The sequence below is a fragment of the Mesocricetus auratus genome, unplaced genomic scaffold, assembly GCF_017639785.1.
Source record: "Mesocricetus auratus isolate SY011 unplaced genomic scaffold, BCM_Maur_2.0 Super-Scaffold_100020, whole genome shotgun sequence".
Taxonomy (NCBI): domain Eukaryota; kingdom Metazoa; phylum Chordata; class Mammalia; order Rodentia; family Cricetidae; genus Mesocricetus; species Mesocricetus auratus.
The window spans coordinates 24,819,612-24,835,336 of NW_024429201.1; the positions used below are offsets into that span (position 1 = coordinate 24,819,612).

Here is a 15,725-nt window from a genome sequence, read left to right on the forward strand (position 1 = left end):
GAGATGGTGACTCTACCTAGTCCCTGTGCACGTTCATTCAACACAGTCTGGCTATCTCCTTCTGTTATGCTTGGATCTGAAGTGTCCCCAACAGACTCATGTTTTAAGTGCCTGATCCCCAGCTGGCACCACCATCTGGAAGGCTACAGAGCCATTAGGAGGTGAGGCCACTAAAGGTGGTCTGAAGGACACGCCTACCCTCCCCAAAGCTGCTTCCTGCTTTCCCTGTCTCTCATTTTCCATGCTGTAAACCAGCTTCTGCTCACACTTCTGCAACAGTAATGCCGTCAAGTCTTCCCCATAACACTGGACTGAAATCAAGAGCCTTTGTTCCCTTAGATTTCCCCTGCTGGTATTTTGATTATAACAATGAAAATTAACTAATATACAGAGCACCCCAAAACTAGATCATGAAAGTAAAAATGATTTTAATTCCAGAACTTGGGAGGCAGAAGCAGGTGGATTTCTTTGACTTTGAGGCCAGTCTGGTCTACAGAGTCATTTCCAGGCCAGGCAGGGCTACATAAAACCCCGGTCTCAAAAACGAGAGAGTAAGCTTTCCAAGTAGTGAACATGAGGGACGGTCCTTTATGTAGATGAGTGACAACAAAAGCGTCAACTAGAGCCAAATTTGTCTGCTGCAATACCTACAGTGATTAAAAAAATAAAACAAAACAACTCAATATTCAACCACAATGAAATCATACTTTTTTTATCCTTTGAAGCGATCCACAGCATCTCTATGAAGAATCTCATCAGGTGTGTGTGTGTGTGGTGGGGATAAGGCCCCCCATGACCAATCCATCAGATGGAGTCCCAGGACACACAGGAAGATGGGCACTCTGTGGTGGCAGGAAACAAGGTCCTTTCATTGTCACAGAGGTTCCTTTTAAGCTTCCCCTCCTCTCCTCAAAGCAGCTTACTGTTCCTACTGCTCTCCAGGTCTAGGTCACAACATGAGGTTTCTTTTTAACATCTGTCCACCACACTTTAAGCATTACAGCAATCCAACTCTTCTAATGCTACGTCCCTACCTCGTACACCTCGATCTCTTACACCCCTACCTCTGTACCTATCTGGGGCTAACCCTCCTGCCTCCTTAGCCTTGCTTATCAGTTAGCCGAGGTCCTGCCCACCTTGCTTGCCCTCTCAGCCCTTTCTGTCTTTAGCCATGGCATCTCCCTGCCTGTTTTCCTGCCTGCTGGATTTGGCTCCAACAAGGGATACTCCTACATGCACTTTATCCACACAAAGACATAGCTTTTAGATAGATAGACAGCTGGTGTTCAACTTCCTTCTCTGCTTGAGAGACCCTTTATGGCTTCCCAAGTGTTAGGTGGGTCATTCTCAAACTCATTTTATAGGATGGGGTAGAGAGATCCTTTAGTATCTGGACTGAATCTCCAGCACCACAATACAATGCAGAACAAAGCAAACACCTTTATGAATTAGAACGTACGTAAAGTCCGCATTCACCCCACCACTTCCAAGCATTCCCTGAGCACATATTATGCGTCAGGCAGTGATGCTGGGTACCCTGCCACACCCCTCCTTCATTCACCTGGCATCCATCTACTTTGCACCATCACTGAGGATATCCTAAAGCGGCCTTTTTCAACCCTTGAGTTGCGTCTAATGCCCCCTTCACGGGGGTTATACATCAGAGTCCCTGCACATCAGAAATTCACACCATGATTCATTACAATAGCAGAATTACAGTTATGAAGTAGCAGTGAAGTAATTTCCACAGCATGAGGAACTATACTAAGGGGTGGAAACATTAAGAATGTCGAGAACCACTGAAGAAGGTTTAGTCCTTCCTCTTCAGCTTGTCTTCCTTGCAGCTTGTCAAGGAAAGCTACTTTCATGGAAAGAAGGGGAGAGTTCCTAGGAGGCTTCCGTAGCCAGAGGTCCTTATTAAAAGAAAACCAAGTTGTTAACTCAGACTTAACAGGAGTGGGGGGCGGGGCACTGGAAAGGTGGCTCTGTAGTTAAAAGCACTGGCTTCTCTTCAGAGGACCCAGGTTTGCTCCCCAGAATCCACACGGTGGCTCAAAAATGTGTGTAACTCCAGTCCTAAGGCCCTGATGCCCACTTCCAGCCCTCCTGGGTAATGGCATATGCATAGATCTACAGGTAGTCAAAAAACCCATGCATATAAAGTGATAGTAAGAATTAAAAGAAATAAGAGGAGAAATTAGAACTTGAAAAACGCTATGTATCTCATGATTCTAATGGTGTTTTTCAAACCATGAAGGTGACTGTAGTTATCACAGAAATGATATATTTGGTTCAATTCACACTTAGTAAAGGAGGGAAGTTGTCATACCCTCACTTACTAAACAAACACTTCTCTACTCCCTTTAACGACTTCCAGATTAATTATGTAAATGAGTTCTGCACTGTGCAATGGCAAATTTAGAACATCAGTAGTGTAAGATCAAAGCACACAAGCAAAAGCCATCCTTCCAGCTAAGCAAACATTTGTCACGAAATTTACAGTTGGGAAACTAGATCCGGTTTCCCAAGTTGTCCTAGAGGCAGCAGAAGATTTCCCAATAAGAACATCAGTGCTAACTTTTAAAATAATGAAAATGGAATGAAATTTAAAAATTCAGTGCCTCAGTGGCCCTGGCCATTTCCAAGGACTCAGCCGCTACCATGGGGTCTGCAGGCCGAGCACTTGTACTTGCTGGTTCACCTGGGTCCAGCCAGGAGGAAAACCCAGGAAGACCAAGTCTCACTGGCATCTCCAGAGACAGCGCTCACTGTGTGATTACTCTCCATCTATCCAGATTATCTTCCTGGGCCAAATAAATATAACCCGGTACTGCAAGAGACTTTAAACTGTGGACACTTTTCGGTCATGCCTCTTCCTCCTCCTAGCGCCATGATATAGATATGAACATTGTTCTTAAGATTCACTAGGTGTCTGTTCCCCACACACTACTCTGAGCGTACAATACCTCGCTGCCTTCCTAGCAGCCTGAGACATCGGAGAACTAGACAAGGTTTCAAGAACTCCATCAGGGTTACATACCTAATTATAAACAGGGATTCAAGCCCAGAAAGTCCTCTGATGTTAATCACATACTTGAACTTGCCCTCTTTAAAGTCTTCCCACAATTCCCTCAGGGCAGGGGCAGAGCACAGCAGGACACCTTGCCTCTCTACCAAGGGGGTGTGGTAGGTGAGACATTTGAGAGCCTCGGGGAGAGACTGGGAGAATGTCCTCAGATTCCACAATACCTGGTGTCGGGGAACCAGGTGAGAGACACTGGTTGACAGTCTCCACACACAGGACTCCCTATTCACTTCCATCAACCTCCCAAGCCAGTGACAAGGAAGAAGCCTTCCCAAGTACAGAGCTGGAGTTCAGGAGGTTCTGAAACTTGCCTTAGGCAGAACCACCTGGCCCCTCAGCTGGGACATCAGCCCATGTGTGTCCAGGGAAGGGAGATCTATATTGAGGACAATTGATGTCCAAAAGTCTTCTCAAACTGCAATTGTTCTTTCTGCTCAAGAGAACCCAAACCTGCTACCATGTAGGCTGAACATAGGAAACAGGAAGTAGGACTACATTTCTCTTCAATTCTGACAGCCTTAGTTCCGAATGGCTGTTCTCGCCTGACTGATGAAGTTTGCATTGTTGGTCTCAGATGAATTCACAACTGAAACTAACATGAAGGACAGGGAGGAGGCTGGGTGAGCAGAAGACCTCAAGGGCAGACATGACTTGGCCCTCAAGGCACTGCAAAATGGATTAAACAGGCCAGGCCAGCCCGGCAGTGATCCAGGCTGACATCCCACACTGGGGAAACCAAACCACCAGCAGAACACAGGCAGCCCTAGCCAGGGTTGTCACATGACTCCTTGCGTGGTAGGCAGCATGGTCTGGCTCCCATTCCTGGGAACTCTCAAGCAGATGGTCCCTCTGAACAGAGTGGAGACATACTGGTTTCTCACAGCACAGACCCCTCCCGTTGAGCATATTTTCCCTGTAGAATGTTATGAGTGAACACAGGCCTCGCTGCCCATCCCCACTCTGTCCCTATCACCTGGCTGACATGACACTCTGGATCTGAACAATGCATGGCAGACTGGCATCTCTAATGACATCCTAAGGTTTAGGAAATTCTGTGCAATAATTCTCTTTAGCATACAGGAAAGGGTGTTATGTGTGTGTGTGTGTGTACAGAAATATATACATATGTATGTAAATATATTGTGTACATATTTTTGAGACAGGATCTCAAGTAGCCCAGGTTAGCTTCTAAGTCATTGTAGTCAAAGATGACCTTGAACTTCTCCTATGATTACAAGTATCCACTAACATGCTTGGTTTAATCATTTCTATTAGAAAAATCAGCTTCTCCCATCTGTACTAAATAAATACGGAACAGATATGTAAAGATTAGCAGTTTGATAAGGTGCAAACATTCACCCTGCCCAGGACACCACCTAGCCCCTTTTTTTTCCCATGAGAATGCTGCCACTCAAATAATTTCACAACTCATGAGTGTTTGCAGTTCTCATTAAACACAGTGCAAGTCTCCTGAACAGCCCTGCTAGTAGAACCTAATAACACTTGAGAAATCAGTATCCCAAAATGGGACATAGGGGGAAATATTTCCATTCTCAAAACCTGTAAACCAAAACCATGGCTTTTCTACAAACTGAATAAACCCTCCAAGTGCAACAGACCCTACTGGACAGTCTTCAATCTGACTATAATCTGGACCATGTCCTGGTTCCTTAGATCTAAGCTCACTGCCAAGGTTATAACACTAACAGGGCCCCCAGAGAACAGAGGTGAACAGGCCTCTCCCATTGGAGTTATTCAACTAACCATTGCCTAGATTTTCCTGAATGCATACGACAAGGGGTTATATTCAACCTCTACTACTAATATTTTCCAAAGGTGACTTTTTAAAATTAAAATCTATTCAATTAATCACCTGTGGCTGAATCACTTCCAACTTTCTTCCTAGCAGTCCCTCTGAGTGAGTGATCATCAAGTAATAAATCTGGGGTATTTAAATTGGCCACATTTACTTCCCCTTTCTGGGAGAAATGACACAGAAGTTGAAATGCTCTACAGAGAGGCTAAAAAGGGAGGCCTATTCCACAATGCAGATCTCTGAAGCTTGTTCCTGATCAGGGACAGAACAAAGCAGATCAGAACTGGAGAAAAAAAATCAGAATAATTAAATTCAATGCTGTCTATTCAATTCCAGTGAGTTCTTCATGATAATGATTGATGCTGCCCAAGTGCTACATTAAGCCTAGCAAAGCTAGTGCTCCACAGACATCATGGTTTGGATTAGAATGGCCCCCTCCCAAATTGGCTTATATGTTTGAGTGCTTAGTTCCTAGTTGGTGGAACTGTTTGGGAAGGACTAGGAGGTGTGGCCTTGTTGGAGGAAGTGTGTCACTGGGGCTTGAAGGTTTTAAAAGCTCGGTCCATTTGTCTCTCTCTACCTCTTGCTTGCAGATAAGGATGTGACCTCTCAGTTAATGTTGCTGCCATGTCTTTGCTGCACCATCATGAACTCTACCCCTTTGGTAAGTCACTTTGGTCATGGTGTTTTATCACAGCAATAGAAAAGTAACTAAGATAGCAGGCAAGGTCCCAAAATGTGAAAATCTATCCCTTTCTCAAAACTGCTTCCCACCTGGGGAATACTTCCAAGAACAAGAGTATCAGGCTGGGGACAATGGCCCCCGCCTATTATCCTAGCACACAGAGGGCTGGGACAGCAAGATTGCTGTGAGTTTTAAAACCACATAACAAGGCACTGTCTTGAAAAAAAAACAAACAAAAGCAAACAATGAGGACCTTGGATGTCACTTACCTATTTATGTCTGCAGCAATGCTGAGAAGTCTTGATGAGCAGCTTCAGAAAAGTACCATCTACAGAGACAAACCAAAAACATAGAACAAAACATTAGGTATTTGTTTAAAGTACCATGAAAACTCGACGTGCAACTTTGTATCTCATTAAAATGTGTGATGCTTCTTCAACTATGGATCCCACATCAACAGTGCAACTTGAATTAGAGCACAGTCCCTTCATCCTGGGGAGAGGACCACGGGAGATGTGCAACTCACCATGCATCAATCCACATCCCTTCCTTTCTGCTCACAAAGGGAACAACCTCAAAATGCATATGCAAATAAGACCACTTTAGATGTAAGACAGGCAGTCCAGAAATAAACTAAGGAATATGAAACGGTGAGCTACCTATCCTAACCAGCTACTCTAACTTATTTTAAAGCTAAATGCACAAAGATATTAAAAAGACAATAAAACAGGAAAATGGGAAAATTAACACTAAAATCATAACAACAAAATATTGGGAGGAATTATTTTGGTTCAGAAATCAAATATTCCTTCTCATCATTTCAATGTCTTTTAGGTAACCTTTAGAAAACAATATGTCTAGAAATACATCCAGAAAAAACAGATCCCCCAATTATCCATCCAGCATTGCTTTGGCACATTAAATATAAATGAAACAAATTTTAAAATAAAATATCATAAACCTTGAAAATGTATCAGACCTCTTACACTGTTAGCATATCATAACCTTCCCAGGCAACTCCACCAACTAACAAATGAGAACTCTGTTGTTTAAGCAGAGAGCTTTCCTGCATCACACAGACCCAGGGCTGAGGAGTCATAATCTAGCACACATCATTTAACTCTAGACCATTTCCTTTCTATTCTACACAGCACATGCATTACATCCCTAAATAGAAACCTGCATTTTAAAGCCAAATGGCTAGCAGGTAACATTAACTTCTTCTCTTTGCATATTTAAAAGTTATTTCTACATCTGAAAAAGAAAATGTTATGGAGGACTATAATGCTGCATAAAAGTAAATATTTAGAAACTAAGAATTGGGCGTTCAAGAAATACCTAATATATAACCAGAAGATAAGAGACATATCAAGTTCCACATAAGGGTGCTCAAACAAAATATTCCACAACCCCAACTGCACCACTAAACAGGGAAACGAAGTCCATATGCTCATAGTCTATAATCAAACTTTCAAATGGAGCTGACAGTGAAAGTCTATAACAGTTAGCTATAAATATCCATGCCTACACCCAGCTGTAGGTCAGTATCAGCAAAGCCCATGTCAGTCCGAACTGCTCCCTAGCCTGAAGAACCAGGAGTGATTCAAAGGCCTCTTTCCAGTGGGCTGGAGCAATGATCTGACAGTTAAGCACACTGGCTGCCCTTCTAGAGGATCAGGGTTTGATTCCCAGCACCCACACAATGGCTCACAACTTCCTGTAACTCCACTCCCAGGGAGGTCCAGCGCCCTCTTCTGGCATCTACAGGCATGCATTACACATATATACGTGCAAGTAAAACACTTACATACATGAAATGCAAATATACAATTTTTAAAAAGGGAAAAATTTAATTTTAGTTAAATGAATTTGAAGAGATTGTACAAAAACCTGGATTCCACATACTAACACAACAAATACATAAAATAATTTTGCATCTATAAAGTCCTTAGCTCTAATTGATTTTAGGCTTTTTTCTTTGCTCAATAGCTCTTTGTAAACTAACTGCTAGCTACATTCTAAGCACCCCCACCACCTTACTAGGGGAGTCATGGTAAGTCATCACCAGTGTGTCTATCTGGATACGCCTTCTGTGAAATAAACCATTAGGGTGATTATGAATGGGCCTTTGATAAGTAGAGGCCCTCATCAACATCTTATGCTCCTTAACATCGAAATGAGACACAGAAGTACTACAATCTTAGTACCGTTAAGAGTCAAGTACATTTTTTTTGAATTCCCTCTTTTATGTATGATATCAGCCAAGTTCTGGACATAGTTCAAGATTACAATAGTACTAGAGATGACTGGGTGGGACACTGACTCCCACCCACTGCTTCCTAAGTTCACAGGGCTGGGAAAGAACATTCCTAGAATAAATCCATTTAACCCAAAGCTCCAAAGACAAAAGATAATTAGGAGTAAGTCCTCAGTGTCATAACTAAACCTTCATGATTAAGTCATTTTTTAACCAGTCAAGAGGCTCAGAAATATTAGCCAAGCCAATTAGTTCTCTAGGTTTCACTGGTAAATAAGATGCTTATTTTATTAAAAGGGTGTGTGCGTGTGTGTGTGTGTGTGTGTGTGAATGTATGCCCTGTGTGACTATTTAATGGCCACATTTCTAAATGTGTCTCTCTAAGTTATGTGTGTATGTGTATTCCTGTGTGTAAGTTTCTGTGTGTTAACTGCAGGGCCTCTAGAGGCTAGAGGAAAGCATCTGATCCCTTGGAGCTGGAGTTACAGGAGGCTATGGGGCTGATGTGGGGGCTGGGAACTAAACTCAGTTCCTCTGCAAGAGCAGTACATGCTCTCAACTGACAAGTCATTGCTTTAAAATTAGGTTCTAAAAACAAAACAACAACAGAAGAACACACAAGACATTAAAAACACTTTGTCTCGTAGCCTTCAAAAATTCACAAAAGACAATGAGTACTTAGGCATTAACTGCCAGTCACAGTTCTGCATCCTACATGGGAATCATCTCATTTATTCCTCACAAAAACCCTGGGAGAGACGCTAATACCTCAACAAGAGGGACTATGAGGCTTATGGAACCTTCCAAAAGCTACACAATCCTGAAGGAGCCGTGTTAAGACTCAGATACAAACCAATTTTCACAATTAATCCTAAAAATCTCACACAGGCAGGAGGAGGAGGAACGTGTAGGCTCATTTTAAAGTGGAGGGAAATAATGACTTTGAGTACACGGTTCCTTCCTCCAAGTCATGCTGTTGCCTGACAACAGAGTCAGAACGGGGCAGGGAACTGGACACCATGGCCCATGTTGCCTCTTTAGCAACTGACCTCTGTGCACGTTCTATGAATCAAGATGCAACATGTGGTGAGAACTTGATGCCTTTACTCACTGGTCAGATACTCAGAAGCCCTCTCACAGCTTACAACCACAGCAAAGCATGAACACTGCCATGCCACCGTTTTTCATTAGCCTACATGCAACTACGTCTTTTCACTTAATGGCCGTGAAACACATAGGTTTGCATAAAAAGTGAAATACCTGTCTTCATTAGTTACCATTCTCTCACCCATATTTTTGTATGTTATTGGTCTGGTTGACCATTTAAACTATTTATAGCCCAATAAATGTGGACACTGTTTACTCCAGAAGGCATCGTAAATAATGTGAAAACCACTGTGGCTATTCACATTACGAGTTATAAGGTTGGTTCTTCCATTCTTCTCCATCTGGGCTACATGGCCCCCTGTTCCAGTTCCGGGCATCAGGGGGAGAAACAATAGCTACCTTCTGTGTCCATGCGTAGCATGCACGAGATGGTCACCAGCACTCACTGACCACAGTGGATTGCGAGAAACAGGAAGCAGAGTCCTAAGACCCCCTTCTCACTTACAGATTGCTAAGACTCGCAATGTTCCAGTCTGAATGCTTCATGTTACCCTGTGAAACTAGAACTGAAGAGTGGAAACCGCCCAGGCAGCTACAAAGATAGATTTCAGCCTAATGAAAAAGGAACTCGGTAAGAAGCAGAGCTGCCCAGTGGTCCAGTGTGGCTCAGAGGTGGTTAGAGGCAGCTGTTCATGATCACAAAAGCCATAGTGATGGAAGGTCTGAGTAACTGTCCTTGAACAGGGTGTCTTTTCCTGAAACCTGAGCCGGTTCACTCCATCCACCCTGGCAAGGGCGGGCATCCACAGCTGATAATCAGGGCCCCCGCCTAGTGCAGCTTCATTTCATCCGTGCTATGCATAAAAGGGGATTGTAGTGTGGTGGAGACATACAGCATTTATTATTCCCACCCTTCTGAGCAGGAAGCTGGGCAGTTCAAACCGAGTCTCAAAATTATTACATACAACAATCTGGGCTTCAAAACAGGACAATCTCTTTACATAAAAAAGTGTGTGTGTGTGTGTGTGCGTGCGTGCGTGCGTGCATGCGTGCGTGCATGTGTGTGTGTGTGTGTGTGTGTGTGTATTTATGCAAGAACCACAACGCATATGTGGAAGTCCCAGGCTAACTTCAGATGTCGGTCCTCACCTTCCCCCTTGAAATGGTCTCCTGTCCGTCCACTAGCCAGCCTGCAAACTTCCCCCGATTCTCCTGTCCCCACCTCCCACCTCACCAGAGGAACTCAGAGTTACAGATGTGCACTGCCACGCCTGACTTCCCATGGGTTCTGGGGGTGTGATAGTCAGGTCCTCACTCTGGCATGGCGTGAGCTTTGCCCACTGACCCATCTCCTCAGCCCTCAATCTAGAACGTTCTGACTCCGAGTCTAGTTGATTTTCAGCGAGACAATTCTTCAACCATCAGGGCGCGGCACTCTGAGTCACGAAACACATTCACACATCCTCGGAAGACACAGAGCATGGAGGCGAACACTAAAGGCGAGCAGCTAGCTGCTGAACACGCGGAGGACTCCTAAACTCTAACAGGCTACCCTTCCTCCCTAACAAAGAGGGGCTCAGTACATTCCCAGCGGCAAAGTTCTCTTAGGTTCTGTTTACATAAGTCAACTAAGGGATAATTATCCAAAGTCTACTTTACTGGCTTTGTTGGTAAAACAAATGCTTGGAGAAGTTTCTCCACGTTTTAAGGGCAGCTCAGCATAACAAACACGGAGAACAGTGCTCCAGTCCTGTGTCCAAAGCATAAACTGTGGCTCAAAGCTCAGCCTGGTAGCTATTAGAGAAGAGTGTGGGTGGGGGTGGGGGTTGCTGGAGTGCATTCTCTTACTATTCCACAACTACCTCACACTTGCATCTGACAAGGAGTGTTGGGGGTGGGAGTCAGTCACTGGAGGGATGCTGAAACTTGCAGGATTTTCATGACATGAGAAAGTGTCACATTTCAGGAACCTGTCTACCAAACACAGCAGGTGGCAGGCTGCCAAGGCTGGCTGTGCTCACTCATGTGAAATGCTGGGAACTTGAACCTTCCACAGTGCCTGCCCTGCCACTCGGGTGCAGTGTGGTATGACTCTCATGACCCTGTGGACTCCAGGTCAAGTCTGGAAATCACGAACACTTCCTTTTACTCCTAAGGACGGGATAGCTCCTAGCAGCACATATGGTAATGTCAGCATAGAGCTATTAGAGAGTATGCCTGCCATTCAGCATCAGCATGGAGATGCCAGACAGCATGTCTGCATTCAGTATCTGAACCCCTCAGGACAGTCTACCGTTATGCCAGCAACAAGTGAGACTCAATCAGCCTGGTTTCAGCACATCAGGTTTGGGTAACACACCACATAGGTGGTATCATGTTCATACACATGGCCATGACTCCTTTCCTAATATTTAGCTACAAATTCATGAGAATAGAACAATTCTGACTTACTTGTCACTGCTTCTTGCATACAACACAGCACATGGAACAGAACAGAAAGTTCATGGACATTTAAATTTGTGAATAAGAGACATGAATAGTAGCGATAAAAAAAGATGACTACAAATACAACTACAGTAGGAATTCCTAAGGACTATCCACAAAAGAGCTGGCGTGAGGTAGAGAGAAACACTAGATTACTAGGAGTGGAGAAAATGATGAGGCAGAGAAGACTGCAAGAATTGTGGAATGCAGAGAAAGCAGAGGAGGCAGGCATGAACCAGCAGACAGCAAAGGGGTGTGGGGGTACGGATTATGTTACCTAATGCAAGGGCAAACAAAAACTGAGTGTGTTTCCAGACGCTAGTGTCCATCTGGATCAGCCTCCACGAACGTCTAGATTACAAGTTTTTTAGTTTCTGTCAGGGCACAGGGACCAGTGTGCATAGTAAATCTGAGAGCCTTCCTCCAGAGGCCATGACTTGCTAGCCTTGCTTCTTTTGTATCCTTGACTATGCATAACCATTTTGTAAAGCAAACTGTTGTGAGTATTGTCCGGCACCAGCAATGTGTACAGCTCATTGAACACTCCAAGCACTTGTTTAAAACAGGTGATTTCAGCTGGACAGACACACGCTGCTGCAGGCAGACAGGTGTGAGCTGCATACCCAGGGAAAATGCCAAGGCAGACAGGTGTGAGCTGCACACCCAGGGAACACGCCAAGGCAGATAGGTGGGTGCTGCACACCCAGGGAACACGCCAAGGCAGGCAGGTGTGTGTGAGCTGCACACCCAGGGAACACGCCAAGGCAGACAGGTGTGAGCTGCACACCCAGGGAACATGCCAAGGCAGACAGGTGTGTGCTGCACACCCGGGGAACACGCCAAGGCAGGCAGGTGAGCAATGTGGACTGTGAGTGCTGACAGGTGTTCTCTGTTTAACATTTCCCAGCAGTCTGCATTCCAAACCTAGTCATAAACCTTAAGTAATAACAGACCAATGTTTCCAATAACAGATGCCAAGGTTAAAAGTGGAAATAAAGAATATTTACTCGATAAAGAGATTTCCAAGCACAGGACTTATGGATACACATATAGGCCAACTCATAGATTCCATGAGTAGATATCATAGTTCCAGGATGGCTGCCATTTATAAATCTGTTGGAGTCCAAGACATAACCTATTTAATCTATGAACTGGTTTCCAGAGACCGTGCTTCCTCCTGGAAGTCTGAGATCTTTCTCCAGGGGAAGCTCATTCAAGGGCATAACCACAGAAATGCACCATCATCACCACTGAGGCATACCATCACCACCCTACCCTTTGACTGTCTTCTAAAGACAAAGGAAAGAAACCAAAGAGGATGGAGAGACACTGGGCAAGCATTAGGACTGAAGTTTGATTTCTCAGGTCCCACATGAAAAGGCCAAGAGTGGGCGCCATGTGCCTGTAATTCCAGTCCTGGGGAGACAGAGACAGAACTCCTAGGGCTTGCTGGCCAGCAAGTGTTAACTAGGTGGTGAGTTCCAGGTTCAGTGAAACTAAAAAAATAAGATAAAGGGTCATCAGTGAGGACACTGGACATCCACCAACCCCCACACAAACAAAAAAAAAAAAAAGGAAGGGGGAAAAGAGGAAAAGAAACCAACATTAAGAACCCTGAATGGTGGTGAGGTGTTGTCACTGCTTCTATTCCAGACAGGACATACGATGAAAAGGATGGGTGTGTTTGGATTACCAACCTTTATAGACTTAAATGTCCCATTATTGTCCGAGTGCATAGACACATCACCTGCTTACTCACTTTTAGTCAAAAAGCATCAGCTGGGGACATATCCCTTGCCAGGCACAAAGACATCAGGACACTTGGTTCTACCCATGGGATGGCTTGCCCCTCCCACTTCTCTGTACTCTGTGATCTTCTGCATTCCGCCTCTGAGGGCCTCAAGGGCACTGAGATGTACTAGCTGCAGGACAATGCACACAGGACAGTGCACAGAGGCCAATGTCATCTCTTCCAGCCTACAAAGTCAACAGCTTCAAGCCCTTCTAAAAAGCTGACATAGATAAGCAGGCGAGGACGTGACGTCACACAGTGGAGGGCTGCACAGGCCTGCACACTGTGAGAGCAGCTTTTGCAGTTCTTCAAGAGGAGTAGATCCCTCTGCATACCACTTGCTCTCTTATGACTAAGCTTTTGTTACTTTCAGAAGCACAAAGCTCAGGAAATACATAAGGTTACACAGGGGCTTGGGGTATGGCTCAATGGCAGAGGACTTGTCTTGAATACACAACGCCTCAGGTTTGAACCCCCAACACCACATAAGTAAGACATGGCAACACACAACTGTAATCGTATCACTTAGAATGCAGAGACAGAAACTAAGAAGTTCAAGGTCATCCTTGCCTACACAGTGAATGGAAGACACGCCCACATGCCCCCCACACCTGTAACACATGAGACAGTCTCCAACAAATAAAGTACAAAACCCCTGTATCAAAACAGAAAAGGGGTCTCTGAACCTTCAAACAGTATTATAAAGCCTTTGACAGAGCTTTTATCAAAAATGCTCACTATTCTTTATTAATAAAAATAAATCCTAACAACCATCCTCAGCCATGAAGCCCTTATGGTGACTTTCATTTTATACAACAGGTACATCACAAGAAAACAAGACAAATTTGTCATCCCTTTAAAAAGGCACAATGAAATGAGGCTTTACTCAGAAAATCTCCTTGAACAATGTTGCCACAATAACCAAGAATATTATGCAATAGAAAAGGATATGTTATTTACAATTAAAAGCAATTAACACATACCGGAACCACAGTGAACCTCTGTTTTTACGGTCTCCTGTGGAAAAGTAGGTAGGATGCTGTGTCAAATTTGAGAAAATGAGGGCAAGTAAACCAAAATCAAAGTTACACCCAAGGGGCACATGGATGTTACTACCATAGCTTCCTGAGAGTCCCTTGACACACGCACTCCATCCCCAATTGCTATATAACAAACCTTTCCTGGAAGATGCAACACCTACATCTACTCACCACAGATAGGGAACCAGTGGTAGACCAAAGTACAGATGCCACCAAAGTTGAACTTGGAGAGCCAATACGTTTTATTGGAGCTACTTACAGGAAACAGCAGCATCATCAAAACCCACCCCAGTATGGCTGACAGGTCATAAAGCTGGGACCCTGGAGCACACTGCACAGCTGCAGGCAGCTCAGCAGGATGGGGAGTGTCCTTCCCAGGTGCCTCAGTTGGTCTAAACCTCTTCCAGGCAGCTCGGCTGATTTCAGGAAGTGGGTCTTGTCTCAGAGCTCATCTTAGAAGCTTTATTCCTCTTTGAAGCTCAGTACTTAGTCTGAGAAAAACTCTCTGCTCTTATTGTTTATTCAGACAGGGAAGGGCTTAGTGAATCTAGTCAGTTTCAGGGACTCCCTGAAGCTATTTTGAGTTCTTTACCTTCCTTGCTTAGGAGCTTCCCACAGGATACAATGTTTCAATCTCTTAGGAAACAATAGAATGTTCACTGCATTGCAGCTCCCACTTCAGCCATAAACACACATCCCTTCACTTAATGGAGCCACAAATCCTTCCTACCCCTTCTTCAAGATTCCCCCATCTTTGTCTTAGGCCAGAAGCACCTAAGATAGCCCCTCCCCCCAAATGTTCAGGCCCCAGGCCAAGTCTGCTCCTGACAGTGTCACAAGCTGTTGTTCTTTTCTAGAACCTGTGAAATGGCAGAGGCTTTGGAACAGCACTCACAACATGAGTCCTGTGGCAACTGTTTCTATGATCAGAAAAGGACACGGGGTACCAAAGGGATATGTGGAGAGGTTCCCAAGGAGGTAGCTCAGCAGAGAGGAAACTGGGAAAATCCTTGGTCTTTCTCCCTTTTTTCTTTCAGTGAATTTGTCCTCCTGCAGCATGCCTGTCCCATTCACGGGTTCTGAGCTCTGCTGGATGCTCCCCCGTCATAAGCCAAGGGGTGCACTGCTCTCCTGTTCTCCACTGCTTTGACAACACATCTTCTCCTAACTTCAGTTTTGAGGGTCCAGGACATTTACTCCATGACTGCTTTGCTCCTACATCTGTCCCAACTCTGGATGAGGGACTCTGCTTGAGAGTCATACTAGCCTAGCCTCCTCTAAACTCCTCTGCATTTCCTCTTCTGTGCATCCTGCTGAGGTCTTCTCTGAGCTCAGGCAGCTCTGAGCCACAACTCCTCACACATCTTGTGCAATAACAAAGAGTTTGAACACACCCTGATCACAGCACTATCACCTTACTTGCCTGACTCCCTCTGTCCAGTCCATCCACCCATTCTTG

General features: G+C 44.6%; 1 protein-coding gene across 2 annotated transcripts in view; it reads right to left on the minus strand.

The window, feature by feature from the left end:
- Window positions 1–15,725, minus strand: part of Lhfpl2 (LHFPL tetraspan subfamily member 2) — a 137,106-nt gene that overhangs the window by 69,134 nt on the left and 52,247 nt on the right. For both annotated transcript variants that reach the window (XM_005065648.4, XM_040729029.1), the window contains exon 2: window positions 5,856–5,914. Coding sequence is in view for 1 of the 2 variants with exons in the window: in XM_040729029.1 (XP_040584963.1) it covers window positions 5,856–5,914 (59 nt within the window). In the remaining variant the exon portion in view is untranslated. The remainder of the gene's footprint in view (window positions 1–5,855; window positions 5,915–15,725) is intronic.